We start from the raw sequence: 26,589 nt of genomic DNA, 5'->3' as shown, positions 1-26,589 counted from the left end.
GGGGGGGGGGGTGGACACTTCTACTTAAAATGTTTAAGTAACATCCTGAGAATGCCCAAAAGAATGAGAAGAAAATTACTGACTTTTTCCTCAAAATACACAATTATAGGACAATTTAGATTTTAATAGAGATTTACAGCTAAATAAAAATACTCCATGTCAACTTAGACAAAGCCACTTGATTCATGTTAAGATGATGAAAAGCGAAGTCTGAGTAAGCACACGTTTGTGGTAATAAGTTGCAACTTTGGAGTTACTTAAGAATGCAAAAATATGGAATAAAAATCTTAAAGATGAGAAAATAACTGGAAAGGATTGAAGTAAATTTGGTACCCAAAGAGAAACAGCTCAAGTTGAGATGGCATGAATACAAACTATTTACCATGTCATCCAAATGGCATACTTTGTATGGATGTGTTTTTCTAAAGCATATCCCCTTTCCTTTTCCAACTTATTTGTTTTTTTTGTGTGTGTGTGTGGGGGGGGGGGTTGCAAAGTGCCTTAAACTTACTGCTTTGCACGTTTCGTGTCAGTTTCTGATGAAGAACTCTTGCTTTGAGAGGAATCTTTTTTCTCAGCAGACCCTTTGCCAGATTCGGCTAAATCCTGCTTGTCGCTTCCTGCAGATTTAGGCCTGTCTCCGTCTTGTGGGAGGCAAGGTGATCCAGAGCTCTGAATACGGAGATCTTCCCTAGGAGAGGAAAGGTTACGGAGATGCAATACTGTATTTGAAGATGCATCCTTTGTCCTATTCTTCTGTTGGACTGAGGAGTTTTGATCAACATAAGAAACAGCATGCCGAACATCTTTGTAATAGTCAAAGTCTTGTGACCCCCAGGAAGGGATACGAGTCATATTTCCGAACTTGTTATCGACTTGAGCTACGTAATCTACGCCTGCAATGTTAGCAGCATCAAAATATGCAAAGGAGTCACTTGATGAGCGTCGATGGCTGCCTCTGCGTACAGGAGTTTCTGGCTCATTAAGAAGATCGTCCAACCAAGAGGGTTGCTCCTCTATAAGACAGCTTTCAGAGGAAGTACGCTGATGGTGTGAATTTCCATCTCTGGGTTTCAGGATGCCCTTTTGGTTGACAGCAGAACTGGGGACATAATCGAGATAAGACGGGGCCATGCTAGGAAATGGACTTTTAGGAGGCAGTAAAGAGCACCTTCCGTTGTACATCATACTTCTCATACTAGATGGCCCCTTAGTGTTCGCCATAGCAAAGCGCACAAGATCCCTATAAGATAAAGAACATATATTTGAAAGTGGGATAAGTAAACCTTCAAAAGTATAACAGCTCTTGATAAAGGCAAATCCAGTAAAAATAAAATAGAAAGAAAACTTTGTGCTACAGGTCCCTGTAAAGATCCCATTATTTAGCAAGCGGAGTATCACACCAAATCCCAAATTTCTTTTCCAATAATTACGAGTCAGATTCCAGACCCAAAAAGGAGATGAAGCAACAATAGGCACTGAAAACATTCTGCACCATTAACTATATGAACAAATAGCAGTCCCGTCAATGGGATATAATCAAATTCAAAGAAACCATGATCTTTCTGGAAAATCTAGCCTTCCTAAAAGACCAGGTATTTTCCCTATAAGAAAAAGAACATACATATGAAAGTGGGATAAGTAAACCTTCAAACGTTAACAGCTCTTGATAAAGGCAAATCCAGTAAAAATGAAAAACAAAAATACACTTTGTGAACAAAAAGACAATCTTATTATTTAGGAAGCGAAGTATCACGACCAAATCCAGAATTTCTTTTCCAATAAATATGAGTCAGATTCCAAACCTAAAACTAAAGGAGATGAGGCAACAATAGGCACTGCAAACATTCTGCTCCATTAACTATATGAACAAAAATAGCAGTCCCGTCAATGGGATATAATCAAATTCTAAGAAACCATGATCTTTATGGAAAATCTAGCCTTCCGAAAACCCAGGTATATTCGAGTATTCAGGGAATTCCCTGTCCATTCCAGATTGCATCAATATGGATGATCCATTGGGGATCTCAAATCATTCATTTATGAGCTTCAAGCCTTGCAAGCTTTTGAGATCTTGTATTAATTTCTGTTCATTTTCAAGGTAGAGTTTCTGGCCCTTATAGGATCGGAACCATGAAGCACAAATACCTTATTCCAAGCAACCAAGAAAGAATAAAAAGGGGAACAAGGAAGAAAAGGTGAAGTAGGAACACATTTATCACCAAGAGTTGGGTGAAGAGGAAGAAATGCCTCCCATTTGGAACTGCAACAGCAATCAAAAATATAAAGACAGGCTTCAGCCTCCGGGGAGGAGGCTCATTCTTACATTTCCTCTTTCTTTTTCCTTTCTGTTTTTGATAAGGAATGAGGAGGTAATGTGTGGGACATGGATTGTGTCAGAATCCAGTAACTGTTTGAAACCATTATGTTTTCTACAGCCCTGTACTAAAGTAATTTAATGGTTCCAAATTTAGATTATCCTATCTACAAAGTGATTTATGCTGGAAATGAGACAACACCTTGAACCGCCCCCACGGACAAGCCCAAGACTACTGCCACAAATGAATGGGCGAAAGCACCCACAGAAAAATTAACAAGGGAAAGAAGAATTAATCACAAGTTCATAACCTTATTCAAAAGGACAAGAATTGTTTCCTAATGCTGTAACTTGCACGTAGACTTTTCCTTAATTGTACTGTTATGTGGAAGAAAGAAGCACTATTTTAGCTTATCTAGATCCTTCTTCCAGCTGGTATCACTTGGGACATGAAAAGCAGAAGAAGCTAAATAGCTTTAACTTTGACTTTATTTTCATCATCTTAGTATTGGCAATGGTCAAAACATTCTCTTTGTACGTCACGACTCAAACATGAATTTTCACATGAAGATTACGCTAAATGTATGCTTCTCAGGCTGGAAGCAGTTAGCAAAGCAAATTAATCTCACAAGGAAGGGAGCTAAGAAGGTTGGATTGCCATTATCTCTGTTGGAAGGAGAAAGAGTCCATAAATCGCATATTTGGCTTGGAATTCTTGTGTATGTTCTGCTCCTCGTAAGATCACTGGATAATATACCAATTGGGTCTAGACAATGTAAGAGGTTGTTTGATTCTAAACTTGAAAAGTTACAAAAGAATCTGGAGCGCCGATGCTCACTATTTGAAATAGTCCATCTGGAAAGGAAGCAACAATTGATGTACTCATGAAACGGCCTAGGTGGGGCACAAAGATAAGCTCATTTCCCTGGAGAGCTACTATTTCGGCTGCTAGAAAGGACAACCAATCAACAGAATGTGTTACCATCTTGTAAACTCATGTCACTCATTTGTTTGATGACTAAGTAATCCATGGAAGCTTTGCGAGGAGAAACCCCCCCCCCCCCCCCCCTTTGTACACTTCAATGAGAAGAATTCTTTCCGTGTCAATGAAGGTTCATTCCCAATAATGACCAAACAAACTCCAAGCATCCAAGTTCAAGAAATTAATCAAAGTCTGCCGCACTTGAAGCGGTCTGCAAAGCCTGAGTGAAAACCATAGCACAGCAGCACAACGAATTGATTTTATCAACATTATCTATTTGCAATGAGAAACGGGAAAGCGCTCCATCTTCACGTAAATTTAAACAATCAAACGGTCAAAGTGTAGCCACAATCTCTCTGCAAGCTCTTCAAGATAAATCTCTATCTACAAATAGAGATAAATCTCTATCTACATGAGCACTCATCCTTATATCCCAATAAGTTCATCAACCTTCTACCAAATTAACAATCATAACTTGCTTCGATATATTTGATCGAGTACAATCTAACAATCATAGTTTTGTGTGAAATTATCTTCTTCTTCTTTTCTATGTATGCTACTTGGACAAGAAATTTTCCCCATTCATCAGTTAAATTATTGCCATATACAAAACCAGTTAAACAATCAGAAAAATTGAAGAAAAAAAACTGATTTTCCCCCAAATCTCAAACTTCAAAGCATAAACTTGCTAGTTTTTAATCAAATTATCCTCCCTTAAACAAAGAAGTGCCAATTAATCACACGAAAAAAAAAAATCAAACTTTTCTCCAAAATTTTCTTCCTCAACTTTTGCTCACATTTTCATAAAAACCAAACAAACGACTTCAAATCGATCAAATAACAAAAAAAAAAACTACTTAACGAACATATGGACATATTTTTATTTTTCCAATGAAAAATGCTGACCTTTAATTGATAATGAAGAAATTTGCAATGTGATTTCAGGTACAATGGAGAATTAATCAATTCAGAAGCTCAGATTTCTTCTCTCTTAAGGCTAAGGTATCTTCTTTTTTATGGAATCTTTTTCCTCTTTCTTTCTTCTTCTTATTGACAATCTACTTCTTTCTCGTTGACGTATCCCGTTGAAAAGGTATACTGCCCCAAATGACCTGTTTTATTGCTTTCTTTATTTTTACTGTCTCAGCCCCACAAGTTTTCCTTATTCGTGAAACAGCCCCTAATCTATTTAACACGTTCATTTATCATAGTAGTATATTTTAGTTTAATCTACTTTTGCGGCTACATTGAACATATTATTAGGATATTTATTAAATGAGCTTTATATGATCAAAAACTACACCAAAAGTGTTGCAAGTTGCAATCATGTTAAAATAAAAATTAGCGCCAGAGTAAAGTGATTATTTTTATTTTTATGCAAAAATTAAATGATTCGTTTTATTCATATTGACAAATAAAATTATATTTTCTCGGTCGAAAATTACTACGTATATAATATTTTACTTTTTTGAAATTTCTACTTATGATGTTGATAATTGTTTTAAGTTTAGTAATATCAAACGCACTTCTTTTATAATTCTATTTTTTATGGATATTATCATGAATAGAAGATTAATGCCACTGGTTTCCCAACTCAGACTTTTTTAGCAATCCGTACTACATTATATTATTAGTATTAAAAATTGTCACAATTATTTGTTATGAGTATAGCTCATTATTTCGTATTCCACCCAACTAGTGGTGTGTGACAGAATTCATACAGCTCATTGTGACAGTTTCAACTCCCACATTATAGTTTCCCATAACAAGCCTTTATTTAATATCTTACTGAGAAAGGTGTATATTTCATTTTCTTTTTGAATTGGGCAATGAATAACTTCCCAAAATATGCATCATGTCTAGTGTAGGATATAAATATTAAAGCACATAGTGCAATCTTTATAAAATATAGGTTGGAAAGAGTGTGACGGGTGAACGCTCGTACTATATATACTCTGGTTTTGGCATTCTTGGGCCCCTTCCGGTAGGGATGTACATTAGGATCGGATATCCAAAATTCGAACCCATTTAAATTTCGGATTTCGAATTTCGGATTGAATCGGATTTCGGATTGTGTTTATTAAAATTTTGAATTTCGGATCAGATTCGGATTGGTATAATTTTAATACAATCTGATCCGCCGATCCGAAATCTGAAATTATTAGGGCACGTATAAATGCTAAACTTTAATTTCGAATAATTAGTACTTCCTTTACATTTTTCTCCGAGTTATTACCTTTACAATTGATGGATTTAGCTATATTGGCACCATGTACTCTTATAATTGCAGAAACATGAATTTTTCTTACTGTATTGCCTTTTTTACAAAAAAAAAATATACACTTCTAAAAAAAAAAGCTTTAGCTGATATTAAAAGCTATAAGCTATAAGCTATAAGTTGCGGACTCATATTAAAAAAATACTTCTCAAAATAAGCTATAAGTTCCCACCATGCTATAGCAAACAAACATAGCCAGTGTAATCCTACAAGTGGGATCTAGAGAGGGTAGTGTGTATGAAAACATTATCCCTACCTTGTGCAGGTAGAGAGGCTGTTTCCGAAAAACAAAACCCTCAGTTCAAGGAAAGCATATTGATTAGTCTTTTTCTAGCTTGATTGCAAAGCATGGTTTGGAAAGGTCAGCTGAGAAACGGTATACATCAACATTCAAACCTATTTCTTTGTGGCTGGCCCCAGTGCTTAACGTCAGGTTCCCTCCACATACATATGAAAAGTAAGCCAGCCAAACCATGCAGAGAGTTTGATAAGACTCCGGATAAGAAAGATCAATCCTGAATAAGCTTCAGCTGATTCTCATTATAAATCTTTTTATAAGCAAGGAGCTATCTACAGAAAGATACTTCTTCGCCAGGTCAGTCTGGTCGGAAAGAAGCTTGCTTGGAGTCGGACTTATTCTTTCGATAACTATTTTTTGTGCTTATAAAGCTAGGATAGTTTTAGAAGGAAGTACTATTTCGGAACGTATACATGAGTTGGATCTAGAACAACTAAAACAAAGGACCGAATTTATACTAAAGAAGCTTGGGAGGAAGGAGCCTAGCCTATGCTATATAGTAGAGTATTAGGCCTAACTCACAGGAAGATCTAAAGGCTATTAAATAGTCGCCTAAGCAGACGATGGACGAGACTCTGGAAGAGTGGCTGCAGTGCTATAGCAAACCAGTTGTACAGAACAACACCTTAGTCAACATCAGCACTTGGCATAATAATCACATACTAATTCTAGGAAGCATATGAAAGCTTTCTGCATATCTAGCCAATAGTAAAAATATTAACTATGTAGTAAAAATCACAAAGGACCACAACATCAGAACTGAGGCTTTATTGAGTAACGGAAAGGATAAGGGTGCTGATCTAATTGGTGATGAAGAGAGAAAGCCCGCTGGGAAAAAAAAAGTAAGAATTGATTCCATCATAAGAAAGAGAGCTGGAGGAGAACGAGTTCAATACACCGGATAAGAAGCATAGTATCATTGATTGCGAAAATATCTAAAATAAATTGGGTACCTTCTTACAAGAAAAATACCGGGGGAGGGGGTCGTTTAACCCCCTTACCCCTAACCTTATGCAACACTAACTCCTCTCAGTTGTCTACGGTCCCCTACCTAGTACTCTATTTGCAAAGGGCAAGTATAACAAGAGCACATTGAGTGAAGGTATTATGTATGGCTCACACAGAGCAAAATCAAGCTTTGGATTTGTATTAGTACAACTTGTAAACCTTGACAATAGAGGAATTCATGACCCAAGCAACTTCTTCCATCTTGCATATCCCAAGATAAGAAGGAAGAGTATTATGCAACCTATTGTCATGCCTGTTACAAAAGGCCAAAATACCCCCTCAGTGTGGTACAAGGTACAAGGTATATTCATGCCAAACCACCCAGCTATCAGCGTCTCCATAGCTATAGCAAATGATGCAATGGTCAATGTCAACTGCAGCTGAATAAGTTCATTACGCTGATTGTCGAGTTGGATATTGACGTAATCTTCTGTGTCATCAATGTACTCACGAACCTGCAAATTATACAATAACAGGGGATTGAGGGATGCAGAACAAAACAAGGAAGACCACAGACATGATTCAAATGCAGACCAAAATAACAGAAAAGTAAGAAGAGCGTTCACAAATTGTACTTATAATACTTAAGAAGAGAGAGTTAATAAATTGTGCATCAACTTATTCATCATTACTAATTGGTAGATGATATTAGGTCTTTTAGAGAATGCTAAGTTCCTGATAACCTAGTCCCTCGCATGGTTTTCATTCCAAATGAAGGGAGAGGAGGGGGGGGGGGGGGGGGGTATTGATTGAGAGAGAGAGAGAGGACATTGCACATTATCTCATCTGACTATTATAGGGGCCCAAGAGGAAACCTAACAAAAGAAAAGGAGGGAAAAGCAGAGGCAATAGATTAAACTGAGAGCTGTATATCTGCAGTTGGAATTAGCAAGGTATTGCAATGTCAAATTAAGAAAGAGATGCAGCTATTATTTGAATTCTTTTAATTCTTCAGTTTCTTTCCCAAGTCTGGAAAGCTTTCTTTACCTTACTGCTTTACCGGAATATGCTGCAAAGATCGACTATTGAGGAAGACATGGTTCATATCATAAAAATATCCTAGTTGATGGGGCTAAATTGAGGTTCCTTAAAGGTATGAATGCCTTATTTAATTCTTCTATTATGTGTGTAACTTGCATTAAAAGTAGAATCATAACTGTCAACAGGAAAGAGGAGCAACAAGTCTACGCCATTACCAACATAAAAAGACGCAAAAAAATGCAACGGATGCGAGCATATTTTTTTTGGTTTGGGTTGGGGTTGGGGGGGGGGGGGGGGACAAAAATACTTACAGATAATATCTTGTTACGAGTGCCTTCCAGCTGCATAAAGTAGGCATCGAGCAACATCTCCAGATCCTCCACATCATTGTCATTAAAATGGTTGCTCACCAAACTTCCACTTCTGCTTCTGGCAGAATTAAGCCTACGAAGATGCGGTGCAACAGGAATAAAGCTATTTGAAACAATAGTTCCCAAATGAGCCTCAGTTTGCTGATTCTGAATCCATTTCCTTGTCAAGTACAACTGAGCCATGTCTTCATTGTCATCTAAAAGGTGTTCAATTTCATCTCTAACCTATCATCAAAAAATCTTTACCACTGTAAGCATAACACAGAATAATCAGAGCACAGACAAGTGTCATGGAAGAGAACACTACAATGGAGTTCATCAATGTAGCCCACATGAATATTAAACCCTCCAATTGACTAATCAAAAGTAAGAGAACTAAAGTAGCAAAGGCTCCTTAATCCTTATATGTCTCCTCCCCAAAAAATTGTTTTGTACAGGCTATCATACCATTCAATAGCCAGCACATTCCCGAGTATACGTGCAAAATTTGGTCCAGCATAAGGCAGACAGATTGCACTACAAATGAACTCAATACTTAAGAGGCGGCATCGGAAGATTAACTTAAAGTGAACAACAAGGGCTATTAAAATTGAATGTGGTTTGTGTTTAAGGTATACAAACTGATACCAATAGTTGTTCACCCAATAAGTCATAACACAATGAATATGAAGTGCTTTACTAGTAATTCTGCATTCGAGATGATGACAACATGTAACAAGTTCTCTTCCTGGTCAAACAAATTTCCAGCAGCCAACCATGAACACCTCAGCACTGAAATCTATTCATTATCTGACTTGCACAGAAGGGTGTTACACAGTGGGAAACTATATCCATAATGTCAAGAAATGAACAGAAATTACTAGAAGATAAGACCTTTATCATGTTTCAATAGCAACAGGGAAAAAACAGATAAGAATACCTTCTGCACTCTGGCAAGTAAACGGGTAAGATTGCTTTTTAAACTTCTCACTTGCTCAAGATTCTTCGTGCTAACATTCATAGCCAGTTCATCCAAAACTGGGTAAGCATCTCTCTCCAGCTCTGCCACGCTAGAGTCTAAGAATGTACAAACAACCTCCAATGCTATCTCCAGCACCTGAAACTCAAATGGTAGCTCAGCCTGCAGACCCTCGACAGCTTCTGGAACAGACAACCAGTGTCCAGCAGTTGGAAATTGTCCTTCATTATCTTGTTCAGCACTAGTACCATCAACCTTTGAAAGAATTTTATGAGGAAGTTGTTGCCTCAGTTGATCCACAAATGGGAGAACCTCTTGACGTAGAGGATCAAGCAACAATACCTCTTCAGCGGTAATTATGGCTCTTATAAACTCCAAATTGACAACCATGGCCCTCTCCCTTGCTGCAAGTTAAAAGAAAGGAGCTTTTCAATTCCTCGAAACCCAACATCACATTTCTTTCTTTTAAGCATTATAATAGGTACAAGCAATGCTAGAAAAATACACATGTATTATAGCAAAAGCTTCCAACAGCTAAGCTAAACATAATGGTTAAGCTTCCTACAGTTAAGCTAAACATAAAAGTTCAGATATTAATTGTTATAGTTGGAAACACATGAACAAATTTATAAGAAGTTAAAAGGGGCAAAAGAAATTAATATTACCAAGAATGCTAGAGGAGTGAGAGAAGATTGGGCCAAGAATCCTCAAGTCCCTAGCAGGAATTCCAGCACGTTTGATGATAGCGCTCTTATCCCACTCTATCAACTCCGATTGACCCCGCTTATCGAATCTCATCCACAGCCTCGCCGCACCGAGCTTCTTCTTCACCACTTTACTAGTCCCTGCCGCTCCCACAATTGAATTGCTGGCAGCCGCCCCATTTACCACCGGCGGAGGCGGCAACGGCGGCGCCATCGCTTTCTTCCTCCGGCGAATCGAAAATTGGCCCTTCCCCATAGCTCTCTCTGTATCTCTCTCACTCACTCTCACCCCTTTCCCTTAAGATTCTTCTGAGTCTACGTAAACAGAATATATAGATTAATAATGATGAACAATTATTGGGTCGGCAATTAGGGCATGTTCATTTGATTCTTTGTTCTAAACGAAGGAAGGACAATGATTCTTTTTCTTCTGCTGTTTCTCCTTCTTCTTCTGCTTCAACATCTTCCATATACTGAAAGCGTTTTTTAGGGAAAAAGGGGGAGAGTGAGAATTTCAGGCGTGGAGCTTTTGTTGATGGGGGTTACCGAATTGCTAAATTTCTTAATTTGCGTCAATTTTATTATTCCTTCATGTTATATGGGCCCCACTAGTTTTGTTCTTTTATGATTTATTCATTATTTTATTTACAGTTTGGTCCCACATTTGAGTAAAGGCATTGACCTTTCTCTATTGTTTACTTATTTACGTAGGTTCCATACAAAAATTTCCTGTTTTAGTTTAAAACTTTTTGTGATTGGTGATGAAAAAATATTTAGTGTTGTGTTGGAGCAATTGAGTAGGGAATAATAATTTCATTAGATTTCATGTAGCCATTGAGGTCATATGAACTATTGTGGATGCTAAAAATCCATCATGCATTAGCAACATTAATTAATGCAACTTGAAAATAACAAAAATAAGAGAATTAGGGCAATGAAAATAATGCAAAAAGCAAAGAACGATAAAGTTCTCTATTTAATTCCATCTTTAATCTCTCCTTGAGGCTTGAGCAGAATATTGAGTGAAGCTAACCATAAACAAAAGAGCTAAAATTCAATGTTCAGATTATTTGATGAAAATGTGATGATCCACAAAACTCAGGATCTCTTTTGTATAGGTATATGTATAGTAACGTTTAGTTGGTTGGAAAAAAATGGTTTATGAATTATTGATAATAATTTCTTAATCGCGCAAAAAAATTGTTGGACATGCGAGCGAAGTTCATCGAAGGATACAAAACCAAAGTTGTTATGTTTGAGGTGATCTGAAATACAATACTATAGATTGAAATAGGAGAGTTATAGTTAAAATCATCATGCTAAGTTGTGACGACCCAAAAAGGTCATCACCTGTATTCCTACTCCCTCTGTACTTCTGAGGCTCTGGAAACCTCATTTGGGGTTGCCTCGAGTTGTGTGCGCTGTCCGGGCGCGTAGCCGGAAAAGTTTAAATATGAAATTTGTGTGAAAAATTGTTAAATCTTGGTATTTAATTGATTAAGTTTGACTTCGGTCAACGTTTTGGGCAAAGGGACCCGAACCCGTGATTTGACGGTCCCGGAGGGTCCGTAGGAAAATATGGGACTTGGGCGTATGCGCGGAATCAAATTCCGAGGTCCCAAGCCCGAGAAATGAATTTTTGTGTGAAATTATTTTCTAGAAATAACTAAGGAAATTGGAAATGAAATTTGATTAAAAGACTGTGGTATCGGGCTCGTATTTTGGTTCCGACGCCCGGTACAAGTCTTATATACGGCTTAAGTACTTTCTGTAAAGTTTGGTTGAATTTGGACGTCGTTTGACGTATTTTGGACTAAAAACTCTAAACTTGATGTTTTATGAAAATTGGAAAGAAATCCTGGGTCTTGAGGCCTAATTTGATGATTATGATATTGTTTGGGCGATTTGATCGCACGGATGAGTCCGTAGGATATTTTTGAATTTATATGTATGTTCGGTTTGGAGCCCCGAGGGCTCGGGTGAGTTTGAGTAGGTCCTGGGAGGTCTTAGGCTAGAAGTATCAGATGGTTGCAGGTTCAGGTGCTGCAGGCCCCCAGCGCGGCCGCGGTCATTTCCGCGCGGTCCGCACTGGAAGCCGCGCGGCCGCGGTCATTTCCGCACGGTCCGCGCTGGAAGCCGCGCGGTCCGCGTGGCTAGGTTCAGAGGGCCAGTGGTTCAAGTCGACCAGCGCGGCCGCATGACTAATCAGCGCGGTCCGCGCTGGGTAGGTTCAAAGAGTGGTTTTCCCACTCTTCCTCGGCGCGGCCGCGGGGCATTTTTGTGCGGTCCGCGCCGGGTCTTCAGCACAGTATATAAAGTCGGGATTTTCAGTCATTTTTCACTTTTTCAAAACCCAAAACATAATAGGCGATTTTCCAAACGATTCTACTTCTTCAAAACGATTGGTAAGTGATTTCTAACTGATTTTCTAAACTCCTTAACATCTTTAAACATAATTTGAAACTTCAAAACAAAGATTTTAATGGGGAAATTGGGAATTTAGGGTAGAACCTAGGTTTTCTAAAATTGGGGGTTTTGGACCTCAATTCGAGGTCCGATTCCAAAATAACTTACATATTTGAGTTCATGGGGGAATCGGTAATCGGGTTTTGGTTCGAACCTCGGGTTTTGACCATGTGGGCCCGGGGGCATTTTTGACCTTTTGGGGTAAATTGATGAAAAAGCTATAATTAGTCATTGGGTTTAATTTGTTTAGCACATATTGATAACATGAAGTCCTTATTGCATAGATTTGGTTGAGTTGGAGCCGAATTCGAGAGGGAAAGAGATTGTGGAGAATTGTATTGGCCGTGGAAGTTGAGGTAAGTGTTTGGTTTAACCCTAGCTTGAGGGAATAGGAGTCGAGTCTTGTTTGCTAATTGTTAAATGATCGAGTACGATGTATAGGCATGGTGACGAGTTCCTATACATCGGTGTCTAGCATGACCGTGAGTCCTTGTATGTGGACTATTTGGATATTGTTATGCCTTCCATGCTTAATTGATGGTTTCTATGCGTTGTAAATACCTTGTAAGGAATATTGTGATTGTGGAACTTCGTGGAGCATCGGTTTGGTCTGAAACATAAATGGTGAGAGTATATGAGATGAGAAATGCCTTGGAGCTTGTCACGTGTGCTAATGAGAACTAGGATATGAAAATGAAAGAAAAAAAGGAGAAATAACGATTTACTCTTGCATGGTCATTATTGGTTGTTTGTGTACCCTTGTTGGGATTTCCTTCCAAATACTTGTTCACTCCCTGCCTTTTATTTGTGACTGTTGCTTGGGCAAGGTTGAGAGGTAGACATTACGGATCGGGTTGCACGCCGCAACAGTGATAATTTTTGATCGGGTTGCACGTCGCAACAGTGATAATTGTGGATCGGGTTGCACGCCGCAACAGTGATAATTGTGGATCGGGTTGCACGCCGCAACAGTGTTGATTGTGGATCGGNATGGGCAGTCTTGCTTATATTCCAGTCAGTCAGAGGCCGCTTGCTTTGGATGTTCAGGCTTTAGCCAATCAGTTCGTGAGAGTGGATGTTTCTGAGCCCAGTCGTGTGTTAGCTTGCACGGTTGCTCGTTCTTCGTTATTGGAGCGTATCCGTGATCGGCAGTTTGATGATCCCCATTTATGTGTCCGTAGAGACACGGTGCAGCGAGGAGGTGCCAAGCAGGTTACCTTAGGTGCGGATGGAGTTTTAAGATTGCAGGGGCGAGTTTGTGTGCCCAATGTGGATGGGCTCTGAGAGTTGATTTTAGGGGAGGCCCATAGCGCCAGGTACTCCATTCACCCGGGCGCCGCAAAGATGTATCAAGACTCGCGGCAGCATTATTGGTGGCGTAGGATGAAGAAGGATATCGTAGCATATGTGGCTTGTTGTTTGAATTGTCAGCAGGTTAAGTACGAGCATCAGAGGCCTGGTGGCTTACATCAGAGGATTGAGCTTCCCGAGTGGAAATGGGAGCGGATTACTATGGACTTTGTTACTGGACTTCCGTTGACCCCGAAGAAGTTTGATGCGATATGGGTTATTGTTGATAGGCTGACCAAGTCAGCGCATTTCATTCCTGTGGCAGTCTCCTATTCTTCTGAGAGGTTCGCTGAGATCTATATTCGGGAGATTGTTCGCCTTCATGGTGTGCCCGTGTATATCATTTCGGATCGGGGTACGCAGTTTACCTCACGCTTCTAGAGAGCAGTTCAGCGAGAGTTGGGCACAAGGGTAGACTTGAGCACAGCATTTCATCCCCAGACGGACGGTCAGTCCGAGCGGACTATTCAGATTTTGGAGGATATGCTCCGAGCTTGTGTTACTGATTTTGGAGGTTCGTGGGATCAGTTCTTGCCTTTGGCGGAGTTTGCTTACAACAACAGCTACCAGTCGAGCATCCAGATGGCTCCTTATGAGGCTTTATATGGTAGGCGATGTCGGTCTCCGGTTGGATGGTTTGAGCTGGGAGAGGCTCGGTTGATAGGTACGGATTTGGTTCAGGAGGCCTTGGATAAGGTCAAGATCATTCAGGAGAGTCTTCGTTCATCTCAGTCTAGGCAGAAGAGTTATGCAGACCGTAAGGTTCGAGATGAGCTTTCATGGTTGGCGAGCGGGTATTGCTCCGAGTGTCGCCTATGAAGGGCGTGATGAGATTTGGGATGAAGGGAAAGCTTAACCCTAGGTACATCGGCCCGTTTGAGATTCTTGATCGAGTTGGAGAGGTGGCTTATAGACTTGCGTTGCCGACCAGCTTATCAGCCGTGCATCCAGTTTTCCATGTATCCATGCTTCGGAGGTATCACGGCGATCCTACCCACGTGTTAGATTTCAGTACTGTCCAGTTGGACAAGGACTTATCCTATGAGGAGGAGCCGGTAGCTATTCTGGACCGGCAGATTCGTCAGTTGAGATCCAAGAGTTTTCCTTCTGTTCGTGTTCAGTGGAGAGGTCAGCCTCCTGAGGCATCGACCTGGGAGTCCGAGTCTGATATGCGAAGCCGTTATCCCCATCTTTTCCCCGACTCAGGTACTCCTTTCTTTTGTCCGTTCGAGGACGAACGGTTGTTTTAGAGGTGGAGAATGTGACGACCCAAAAGGGTCATCACCTGTATTCCTACTCCCTCTGTGCTTCTGAGGCCCTGGAAACCTCATTTGGGGTTGCCTCGAGTTGTGTGCGCTGTCCGGGCGCGTAGCCGGAAAAGTTTAAATATGAAATTTGTGTGAAAAATTGTTAAATCTTGGTATTTAATTGATTAAGTTTGATTTCGATCAACGTTTTGGGCAAACGAACCCGGCCCGTGATTTGACGGTCCGTAGGAAAATATGGGACTTGGGCGTATGCCCGGAATCAAATTCCGAGGTCCCAAGCCCGAGAAATGAATTTTTGTGTGAAATTATTTTCTGGAAATAATTAAGGAAATTGGAAATGAAATTTGATTAAAAGACTGTGGTATCGGGCTCGTATTTTGGTCCCGACGCCCGGTACAAGTCTTATATACGGCTTAAGTACTTTCTGTAAAGTTTGGTTGAATTTGGACGTCGTTTGACGTGTTTTGGACTAAAAACTCTAAACTTGATGTTTTATGAAAATTGGAAGGAAATCCTGGGTCTTGAGGCCTAATTTGATGATTATGATGTTGTTTGGGCGCTTTGATCGCACGGAAGTAGGATGTTTTTGAATTTATATGTATGTTCGGTTTGGAGCCCCGAGGGCTCGGGTGAGTTTGAGTAGGTCCCGGGAGGTCTTAGGCTAGAAGTATCAGATGGTTGCAGGTTCAGGTGTTGTAGGCCCCCAGCGCGGCCGCGGTCATTTCCGCGCGGTCTGCGCTGGAAGCCGCGCGGTCCGCGCTGGAAGCCGCGCGGCCGCAGTGCGTTCTTGCGCGGTCCGCGTGGCTAGGTTCAGAGGGCCAGTGGTTCAAGTCGACCAGCGCGGCTGCGTGACTAATCAGCGCGGTCCGCGCTGGGTAGGTTCAGAGAGTGGTTTTCCGACTCTTCCTCGGCGCGGCCGCGGGGCATTTTTGTGCGGTCCGCGCCGGGTCTTTAACACAGTATATAAAGTCGGGATTTTCAGTCATTTTTCACTTTTTCAAAACCCAAAACATAAGAGGCGATTTTCCAAAAACGATTCTACTTCTTCAAAACGATTGGTAAGTGATTTCTAACTGATTTTCTAAACTCCTTAACATCTTTAAACATAATTTCAAACTTCAAAACAAAGATTTTAATGGGGAAATTGGGAATTTAGGGTAGAACCTAGGTTTTCTAAAATTGGGGGTTTTGGACCTCAATTCGAGGTCCGATTCCAAAATAACTTACATATTTGAGTTCATGGGGGAATGGGTAATCGGGTTTTGGTTCGAACCTCGGGTTTTGACCATGTGGGCCCGGGGGCATTTTTGACCTTTTGGGGTAAATTGATGAAAAAGCTATAATTAGTCATTGGGTTTGATTTGTTTAGCACATATTGATAACATGAAGTCCTTATTGCATAGATTTGGTTGAGTTGGAGCCGAATTCGAGAGGGAAAGCAATTGTGGAGGATTGTATTGGCCGTGGAAGTTGAGGTAAGTGTTTGGTTTAACCCTAGCTTGAGGGAATAGGAGTCGAGTCTTGTTTGCTAATTGCTAAATGATCGAGTACGATGTATAGGCATGGTGACGAGTTCCTATACATTGGTGTCTAGCATGACCGTGAGTCCTTGTATGTGGACTGTTTGGATATTGTTATGCCTTCCTTGCTTAATTGATGGCTTCTATGTGTTGTAAACACCTTGTAAAGGATATTGTGATTGTGGAACTTCGTGGAGCATTGGTTCGGTCTGAAACTTAATGGTGAAAGTATATGAGATGAGAAATGCCTTGGAGCTTGTCACGAGTGCTAATGAGAACTAGGATATGAAAATGAAAGAAAAAGAGAAATAACGATTTACTCTTGCATGGTCATTATTGGTTGTTTGTGTACCCTTGTTGGGATTTCCTTCCAAATACTTATTTACTCCCTTGCCCTTTATTTGTGACTGTTGCTTGGGCAATGTTGAGAGGTATACATTACGGATCGGGTTGCGCGCCCCAACAATGTCATATGAGTATCGGGTTGCACGCCGCAACAGTGATAATTGTGGATCGGGTTGCACGCCGCAACAGTGATAATTTTGGATCGGGTTGCACGCCGCAACAGTGATAATTGTGGATCGGGTTGCACGCCGCAACAGTGTTGAAATGTATTAGGGTCGGGTTGCGCGCCACAACAGTTATTGATGCAAATGTGTTTAGTGTTGGTATTAGTTTCTTGTTCGCCTTAAATTTTAAATGGCACCTAGATTGATTACTTTGGATTTACTGTTAATATTGTTATCTCCCCACAGCATGTTTCCCCTCCCATACTGTTAGTTGCCTTGTACTTCGATTTCTGCTGTATATTTATAATTGCACAGGTTTATGTGAGGTCCAGTCTAGCCTCGTCACTACTTCGCCGGGGTTAGGCTAGGCACTTACCAGCACATGGGGTCGGTTGTGCTGATGCTACACTCTGTGCATTTTTGCACAGGTCTAGGTATTGAGCAACAACAGCATTAGCACGGGGGCGAACCTTCAGTCCAGAGAGACCCGAGGTAGCTTGCAGGCGCCCGCAGGCCCGACGTCTCCCTTCTATCTTATGTTTGGCTGTCATCTCATTGTACCCGAGATAAACAGATTTGTTCTTCCAGACTTTGTATGTAGTACTCCTTAGATGTTCGTGAGTATGTGACTCCAGTCCCGGGGTAGAGATATATGTGTTGGAACTTCTGTATTATCGATCATCTATCTACATTTAAGTCTTCCGCTTATGATTTTAATTCCGTCACCTTTATTTAATGCCGTTAATTGTTAAAAAGGAACATGTGTTTAATGAATTTGTTAATTAAGTTGGCTTGCCTAGCTCCTATTAGTAGGCGCCATCACGACCCTCGAGGGTGGAAAATCCGGGTCGTGACATAATTGAGACTCAGGGGCGGAGCCAGAGAGTCCAATGCGGGTTCAGCTGAACATTGTATTTGTTTGAAAGCTTTCATTAAATATGTACAATTTATTAATGTAGAACCCAGTAACTTACACTCTGTTTGGATCATTGTTCCCCATCGTTTTATAATGTATTGTATTGTATTGTACCGTATTGTACCGTATCGTTTTATGAATACAATGTTTGGATAGATTGTATTGTTTGTTATTGTTAAATAATATTTTATTGTTTGGTTTGAATGTATCGTACTGTACCGTAACTGATAAGTTTACTAAAATACCTTCAATTGTTTAAATATTAAATTTATCAAAAATTATGCATAAAAATAATTTTAAAAAACAAAACAGAAGAAGGCAAAACACAATAAGAAAGCAGAACAAAGGAGCGAGACAGAAGAAGGCAAAACAAAGGAGCACAACTAATTAGAATTGAGTTACAAGCAAATTAGGAGAAAAAAATAAAACAGAAGGCAGCAAAACACTTTTAACATTGGTTTGGAAAAAAACAAAGTAGGTTATAAGTTGGAGATTTGGAATTAAAAATAGATAAAAGATAAAGGGTAAAATAGAATTGTGGAATAACAAGTTAGAACATAATTGGAAAGAAAAATAGGAAACAATCCCACCACACCAAATCGGTTGTTTCAAAAAAGGGGATTTTTTATTGTTCCGGAACAATGGATTTAACAATACAATATAACCAATTTTAATGAAACAATTAAAACAAACATTGTTTTGGGATAACAATACAATACGATACAACGAGGAACAACCATCCAAACAAGCTGTTAATATGATTAGAATCCCGAACCCACAGTGCTCACGCCTCGATTTTCACGAAAAGAAGGCAAACCAATTACTCTGATGACACAAAGTACAAATTCAGTAGCTGACAAGCAGAAAAGAAGAAGAAAAAGATAGGTGAAAACAAACCAACTATTTTGGTGAGAAAGGGAAAACAAAAAATAAAGATGACCACAGTGGGAGTCGAACCCACGACCTTCTGATCCGAAGTCAGACGCGCTAATCCACTGCGCTATGCGGTCCTGATTTGGTTATGTTGAACTGACTATTTATTTTACCACTTGTTTTGATTCCAGAACAGATTGTTTTTTTCCATTGTGCTTTTATGTATCCACATATATAGTACAACTTTTGTTTCTATTTTAATGTTTTGCTGGAAAAGGTTATAACTACCCTAAAGTTGAATATGAAGACAGCAATTCAACAACTTTGATGATCATGTTGCACTTTTCATAGTGGGAGTGGATATCGATCGGCTGGATTATGTTTTGAATGTTATCGATTCGGCATATCGGCTATAGAGTTTGTCGATATTTTCAGGTCAATCATATTGATTTACTTATCATTAAAGAAGACCAAATAATGCATAGTAATACTGTACAGAAACTTAAAAAAAATGTTACTACTACTATATTCAGCTCATAATTAATATTTTTGAGTGTTCAAAGAATGTCAAAATTGTAAACAGAAGAAATCATTCATGGAGTATATATATCATATGTAAAATGGAATATTTTCCAGCCTAGACAACTTTTTCCATCTTTAAGGAGATGGAGCATACTGTTCAGTGAGCTTCAATTTGGAATACTAGTTTCCCTTCCTTCACTGGCTCTTCATTCATGTTCCTTGGATTTGCTTCAATACTTGGAACTTCAGATGCAAAAATGCATTTCATGTTGTGCTACTATATGATTGTTACGTGGTAAGAGCGTCGGGAAGATTGGTTGGTGCCCCAAGAATCTTACCTCCAACATCAGGGAAACACTCAAATCCAGGCAGTGCTGTGACTTCTCCATTTTTACTTACCTGAACTGGATATTGCATTAAATGACCTTTCATCGGCCGATATTCATCTGCTACAAATGCTTGCCAGTTACGTCTAGCTATCACGTTAACACGTCTAACACATTCGATAGTCTGTGGATCCATGAACACATCTTCAACTGCACCAAGATGTTCAGCCCATAGAGACATCCGATAACCATAAACCTGAATGCAAGAAAAAGAAAAGGAAAAAACTTATTGCCACAGATTATAAGGTTATACATCCGCGAGCCCCTAAATTTGCTCGTGCTGAACTCGAATAAAGGTAAGGAATGAATCAAACTCCAAACCTGGCCATGTGGATGAGACTCCTTTTTGGCCCATGTGTAATGTGGTTGATAAGCTCCCATAGCTATTTCTGAATCCCTTGAACCACTCAAAGATCTTTGGTTTATATTTGCAGAACCCATCAACACATATTCATCATCTGCTATCATTCCTTTGGAGTGTACATAAATCATAAATCTGCGGAACTTTTGAGCTAATTCCTGCAGAGGTTTGAAGAGAAGAAAAGAGAAGAATTTCAGTGTATAGTCAGGATTTGATTGTTGACAGTTTAAATGGAAATGGATGACAAAAGCTTTATAAGAACTTTAAGAGTTATCAGTTGACATAAATTTATTCTACAAGCATCATACTGCTGATCCTAGAAATAGCAGTATGATTTCCACCAAATTTGATGATTTTGGTCGTCATGGCTGGAGCTACCGTATGAGTTACGGGTTTGGATGAATCCAATAGCTTTTGTTTAGATATTAAAAATACATTAATTATGTATAACTATTTAATTGTGAGCTATGAGTTCGATGGCTAGTTCAGAACCCATAAACTTTATATCCTAGCTCCGCCTATGTTGGTCGTGACGAACCTAGCACTATCCAAAATTAGCACAAGTAAGTTCGCCCGTACTTCCTCTGATGACTCCCATTCATTCTTCTTCATTTCATCGTCATGTTGTTGCTTGTTCTTAAATGAGAATATAAAGAGAACTAGCAATTTCACTCTTCATATGCAGTTGGTGTTTGAGCATCACCACCATCACTAGTTAAAGGGCAGCCCGGTGCACCGCTATGCGCGGGGTCCGGAAGGGCCAGACCACACAAAGGTCTATTGTACACGGTCTTACCTGCATTTCTGCAAGAGCTTGTTTCTACGGCTCGAACCCCTGACCTACTGATCACATGGCAGCAACTTTACCGGTTACGCCAAAACTCCCTTTCACCACCATCACTACTTCTGAAGTCTTAATTGGTGCCAACATCTATAAAATCCAGTAACTTCAATGACATCAAAACCTAATTTAGCTAACCAACAAATAACACTTTAGGTAAACTACTATATAATCGGGCCATAAGTGAAAATCCCGGTCCCAGAAAATTAACATGCAACTTACATGCGAATGCTCCTGGGGAGTTGGATTATCTTCGTCACATCCTCCACGCTTCTTTGCTTCTCTATTACCAAGGCAGTAGAAGTTCAAGTAATCCTGAGGATGGAAAAATTGAGATATGCCTGCATTTTCAAGAGCCTGTGCAACAATTTTGTACATCATAGCCATTGTTTGACCCTGCGATTATCCCAATCCATATCCAAGATTCAGATGTTTATAAAAGCATAGTCTAGAAACTACAAATTCAAGATAAGACTAGTTCGAGTTAACCAGGAGTAAAAGTGAAAATCATGGTTCTCTTAGCTGACTACGTAAGTTTAACCACATTTGGGTACTTGAGTTTGCCTTCATCACCGGAGTGGAGCTCAAACTTCTCATTCGATATATTACTTTGTACTTACTTCCATAGTAATCGACATCTACAGCTAAAAAATAAAGACCTCTACTATAAATAAGCACAGTACTAAATCCAAACCTGCCAAAAGAGAATTTCCTGCACTGCATTACTGGTCGGGATTCCTTCAGGCCACATTGGAACCACAATGTATGCAGCAAAAGGTTCATTTGCTGCTATTTTGCTGGCAATTTTCAAAGCAATTTCCATAGGGACAAGGTTATTTGCACCTATTAATTATATACAATACGCACACGTTATGCATTGACATTCAGTGAGAGTTGAAATCCGATTTTCTTGTAATAAGTCAATATGCTCATCATTTGCATCTTTTTTTAAAAGATAAAGTAATAAATTTCAATTATAGAAGGGAAAACACCCCCGTATACAAGAAGTATACCAAATAAAGTACAAAAACCTACAAGGCAGTACGATAAAATAAACTGGAGCCAATGCCATCCTACACCAAAATAATGCCATGCATCGCCCACAGAAACATCATGAAGCATTGGAGAGAATATATGTATTAAAGGTTGCATCAGAAATTACACCTATATCCCAACCAGAAATCCAATCCTCTATATCCCAATCGAGCTTTCTGTTTATAACAGTATTCTTTTGCTAGGCAAAACTTTAAGACTATCGCTAGCATACTTGAGGACGACTTTTGAATCGAGATAGGAACAGTTGTATACCTGCATTTCGGTAGCACGGCCAACAATATGAAGAACCAAGAAAATACTGATTCTCTATATAAATGAAGTGTTGAGCAGATCGAATTGCTTTCACGTAAGCCAGGTGTATGCTTCGGTCTATCCTCAAATTCTTTCCACTGACAAGATTCTGTAATTGAACAGTCAAAATTAGACATTCATCTTCACATGCTGAATTGATTTCTGAGACAACATTGAAACCAGTTACAGATAGAACACTGCTTTTTATAAACTTAGTGCTACCTGTGCCCCTGCTTCCTTAACGTCCTTTGGAAAACCTTTCACAGATCCTGAATCTATTGATCGGAAAACCTGGAAAAAGTGATTATACTGAAAATTTTAACATTTTAAGAAAACAAAAGACCACAACATATACAGGAGAAACATGCATGTCTAATACCTGAACATGCCAATTTTCTGGATCTTCTTCTCTTGTGACACGAACTACATGGTCACCATCAGGTCCATCAGCAGGTATGTGGATTGATGGAATCCGGTCTAACTTAAGTAATGAATCTAACCCCGGTTTGCACTTTTTTATTCTGATCCATTTTATGGCCTTTCTATATCTCTGCTCGAAGTTTGTTAAAACATCGTAAGCAGCAGGACCTTCAATCTTGCAGTGTAAATCATGCCATGGTTCTCTTGGCCCACCTGAGCAACTCTGTACATATCGCATAAGTCTTTGAGACAATACTAATGATACATTATGTATTAACAGGCATTAATAATACCCATGAATGAAAAGATCCAGTCAACATTCATGGGAAAGGTGTAACATTACTCTACAAAATTTGTGCCCACATGCGAAACTTAGTAGCATTGTGAACTTAAGATTCGTTATCTCAGCCACTATACCTTTGAGAACGGTAATAGCAATGTTCATTTTCACCTATTAACCTCATAATTAACATGAAAAATTGTAACCTGAGCTGTTAAGTAGTTTGGATAATCCATAAACACGGTATATGTCATATATACTTTCAAACTTTTAGAGGCTTTTGGTTCCTCAAATAAAAACCTTAGTCTGAAAGATTCAACGAGATGCAAGACAAGAGCTTACTGTGAATGTGGGATTGTGAACATCATTTTCAAAGACAGTATCAAGATCACTAAACAGTCTGTGTTCAGGAGTATCATATCGGCCATCACATAAATCTAGGCCTCCAATAAAAGCAGTAATTTTTCGATCATTGTTAGCTGCCTGTGTGTCAACAATCACACATTTCTGATGATGTGTGAAAATATTTCCAACAACCTGCAGTACAAGGTTTTCATTTGATCAAGAAGAAAACAATAACGATATATGATGATTCCCAAGCAGTTGCATGTAAACAAAGAACACCAGTATAGCAATAAATAAGAAGCTTAAACTTTTATCTTTGTTCAAAATACAAGAATTTTTTTCTTACAGAAATCATGGACATAAGTATTCATCTTGCCATCTATTCAAACAGAATAAAAAAAGGTACCTGTTGCTTGAAAATGCTAAGCTTACTGCTAGCGGAACGAGGACAAAGAACACAGTGGACACTCGAGTGTTTAAAGTACTTTCTGGTCTCTTCATCATGAGTCTGCATTACACCTTCCTGCAATCAAATTCATAACAACTATGTCATCAAATTATTAACTGACTACTCATAGCAATTATAGCAGTAATATTACCGTCTTGAGGAATAAATCATCATTTGAAGTTTTGTCATCCCAAATGAGCAAAATGACACGAACTCCTTCTTCCGATTTATACTTTAGCAGTTCCCCTAGCTCTAGCCAGCCAGCAGAAGGAACTGGCCTTGTAGGTTCTCTTATGAGTCGAACCGGATGATACACAGACCAACCAACAATATATATCAGATGTTGTGCCTCCAATATGGCATGACATATGTCTTCCCAACATTTATTACGGTTAAAAACCTTCTCATTATCTAGCAAAATGTCAGGAAATGTTTCATCAGGCACATGAGCATCTTGATAAAGCGTAACACTTCCTCCTTTTCGTAGAGGAAAATAAGTATGCGGAACTCCCTTTTGATCAGCCTCGTTACCAACACCATTTCTATACATAGGGTTCTCTGCTGTCGGCCTATATAGGATCGACAGATGCAGTTGAGCACCCGTGTCCAAGGGATTCCCAGAAGATCCTCGAATAGGAAACCAACCATTTATTTGATCACCTTCAACAATTTTATTAGCAGGTATCTCCACTATTCCTATCAATTCAGCACCTACTCTATCATTATCCTTGACTATAAACTCTACTTTGTCTACCGCGTGAGCAACTGGTACGCATAGATGCTCATTCCATGTCGGATTTTCATCATTTAGAATAACTGCTGTTCGAGCTATACTTGCTCCAGCTAGACACACGGATACATACGGGTCACTCGTATCTATTAATCCTGACGCGTTATTGTTGTCCTTGCTTTTCCAAGAGAACATAGGAAGACATTTAGCATCTAAGTTTGGAAGTGCCTTTGCTTCTATAATCCATAAGTCTAATTCTCCATGTAAAAGTACTGGACTTCCAGAAATGTCTTGAATGTTCTCAGTAGCCTTTAACGGCATACCAGGTACTCCTGCCGCAGGGGCACTTGTCTGCCTTTCCAGCCAATTACCAACTGAATGTATCATTTTCCTTCTTTTGTAACTGTACAAATATTAAAAGAACAATGAGAAAAGCACATCAACTGCAATCTACTATAAGTGAAGTCTAATATTAGCCTCTATTATACTGCATTGAATTGCCAAAATGACATCTTTTTAAGGAATCAATAATTCAGTTTCTAGAACCTGAAATTTATATTCATGATTGAAATATCAGATACACATTTTTTTTTTGGGATGGCTTGAAAATGATCGATAGCATGATGGAAAAGAACAGTGAACTGAACACAACAAACAAATTATAACCATTTATTCAGTTTTTTGTAACATTTCATTGGGGGGAAAAACTCTGGTTCTTTTAATGGACCGATGAACATGATACTCTAAATTTGAGGAAGCCTTATTACATTCTACAAAAGCATTTCATATAGGTCAAGATGATCTAGTAATGGAATTGTTGAGGACAATATTTGATTATATATACATTAGCTTTAATGTTTTGACATGTATAAAATTCAAGAAGAATATGCACTTAGAAACCTACGGTGAAGTTGATGCTAGCTGCAACTATCCATGTTAGAAATCAGATTATTACAAACCAAATACGAATTCCAGATTATATGACATTATGTCTTCACCTATAAACAAATTGAAGTAACTAATTATAATATAATATCTTGTGGTTTTCTGCTAATTCCTTCTCTACTAGTCTGCTAAGCAAGATTCAGCCCCTCACTGAATAGTAGTTTCCCTATTATTATGATGTTACATGGCCAAATACAACAAGAAATTCAATTATGTATATGAATTATAGAAATCAAATTTCATCTGCTCCTGATGTAGAAATACCTTGACGCCTTCAATATCCTATACTCGATAGCACTAACTATAACTCAAACCTTCATAACCTCAGCTGTCACTGTAGCTCGAAATTCAATCAAATACCATGATAATCACTAATAAAGAATAAGCACATTTTACAGAATTGCCAATTAATTAGTAAATATTAAGTTTAAGATCAGCTCCAAAATGAAGCAATCTTGATCAGATTAGAAGGTGTTGGCACATATATGATCATAATAAATAAAAAAATCTCAGTTTCCATGTTGAAACTTAAAAGAGATGCAACAAGCCAACAAATAACCGCGAAAACTATCAAATTAAACACAAAAAATGTCACTAATAAGAAAATAATACTAAAAAAATCCTATGAAACAGTAGCTGCATGTGTATTCTGACCGGGGCAATATTATATATGTAGTCGAATCAAGGATTTAATTCACAATGAGTGTGATCTTGTTATATGTATGATTTTTTCATGTGTTCTTTTTGCATGAGTACTAGCTCGAATAGAAAGTAATGTGTTTAGTTGAACTCACATAATCCGCCTCTGGATTTATAAAAAGATCATAATGCACAGCAGATTCACATTTTACCCCAGGGGTGTTTGTGTTTTCTGTTTTCATGCATTATTTTACCTGGAGATAGAATGGAGTGACTAGAGAGAAAATAGTGGCCAATAAGTGAATTGAATGTTGGTAGTTTGTCATAGTGCTTTCGGAAAAGGAAAAGTTTAACTGTCTGACACCGAAATTGGTGGGTAAATTGCCACGAATTATTTACCATCGGATCTGCCTAAAGTTTTTTTTTTCGGTGAAAAAAGAAAATAATTAGGCATGTTTTAATACGGATACACCTGTAAGCAATTTTCAGTAAAAATAGCACGGTCTAGCCAGTTTTCGGATTGGTC

General features: G+C 38.9%; 3 protein-coding genes and 1 non-coding gene across 5 annotated transcripts in view; all 4 read right to left on the bottom strand.

Moving 5' to 3' along the window:
• The window catches only part of LOC109239766 (uncharacterized protein At4g06598-like), a 6,649-nt gene extending 2,246 nt beyond the window's left edge, over positions 1 to 4,403 (bottom strand). The window contains exons 1-2 of one of the 2 annotated variants that reach the window (XM_019406352.1): positions 4,206 to 4,403; positions 512 to 1,243 (exon numbers count right to left, since the gene is read on the bottom strand). In XM_019406352.1, the coding sequence (XP_019261897.1) occupies positions 512 to 1,224 (713 nt within the window). In that variant the 5' untranslated portion in view covers positions 1,225 to 1,243; positions 4,206 to 4,403. Of the gene's footprint in view, positions 1 to 511; positions 1,244 to 2,628; positions 3,325 to 4,205 lie in introns of those variants that run through there. The other variant, XM_019406353.1, reaches the window with a different exon arrangement.
• Positions 4,404 to 6,768: 2,365 nt separating this feature from the next.
• On the bottom strand, positions 6,769 to 10,447 carry LOC109239765 (magnesium transporter MRS2-4). The gene is made up of 4 exons (XM_019406351.1): positions 9,859 to 10,447; positions 9,155 to 9,597; positions 8,176 to 8,460; positions 6,769 to 7,338 (listed from the first exon to the last, which is right to left on the bottom strand). Exons 1-4 carry the CDS (start codon positions 10,151 to 10,153, stop codon positions 7,060 to 7,062), a joined length of 1,302 nt encoding a protein of 433 aa, XP_019261896.1. The 5' UTR covers positions 10,154 to 10,447; the 3' UTR covers positions 6,769 to 7,059.
• An 8,415-nt stretch (positions 10,448 to 18,862) lies between these two features.
• On the bottom strand, positions 18,863 to 18,936 carry TRNAR-UCG. Its single transcript has one exon. It is a non-coding gene; the product is annotated as a tRNA-Arg (tRNA).
• Positions 18,937 to 19,307: 371 nt separating this feature from the next.
• LOC109239764 (phospholipase D delta-like) lies at positions 19,308 to 26,350 on the bottom strand. The gene is made up of 11 exons (XM_019406350.1): positions 26,219 to 26,350; positions 23,901 to 24,882; positions 23,708 to 23,824; positions 23,299 to 23,493; positions 22,636 to 22,899; positions 22,479 to 22,547; positions 22,218 to 22,365; positions 21,604 to 21,752; positions 21,132 to 21,305; positions 20,029 to 20,226; positions 19,308 to 19,903 (listed from the first exon to the last, which is right to left on the bottom strand). The coding sequence occupies exons 2-11, from the start codon at positions 24,864 to 24,866 to the stop codon at positions 19,610 to 19,612; spliced, it is 2,574 nt and encodes an 857-aa protein (XP_019261895.1). The 5' UTR covers positions 24,867 to 24,882; positions 26,219 to 26,350; the 3' UTR covers positions 19,308 to 19,609.
• Positions 26,351 to 26,589: the final 239 nt, after the last annotated feature.

This window comes from Nicotiana attenuata, unplaced genomic scaffold (genome assembly GCF_001879085.1).
Source record: "Nicotiana attenuata strain UT unplaced genomic scaffold, NIATTr2, whole genome shotgun sequence".
NCBI classification, from domain to species: Eukaryota; Viridiplantae; Streptophyta; class Magnoliopsida; order Solanales; family Solanaceae; genus Nicotiana; species Nicotiana attenuata.
The sequence above is the reverse complement of the archived record's forward strand: the minus strand, read 5'-3'. Positions and strand labels throughout refer to the sequence as shown.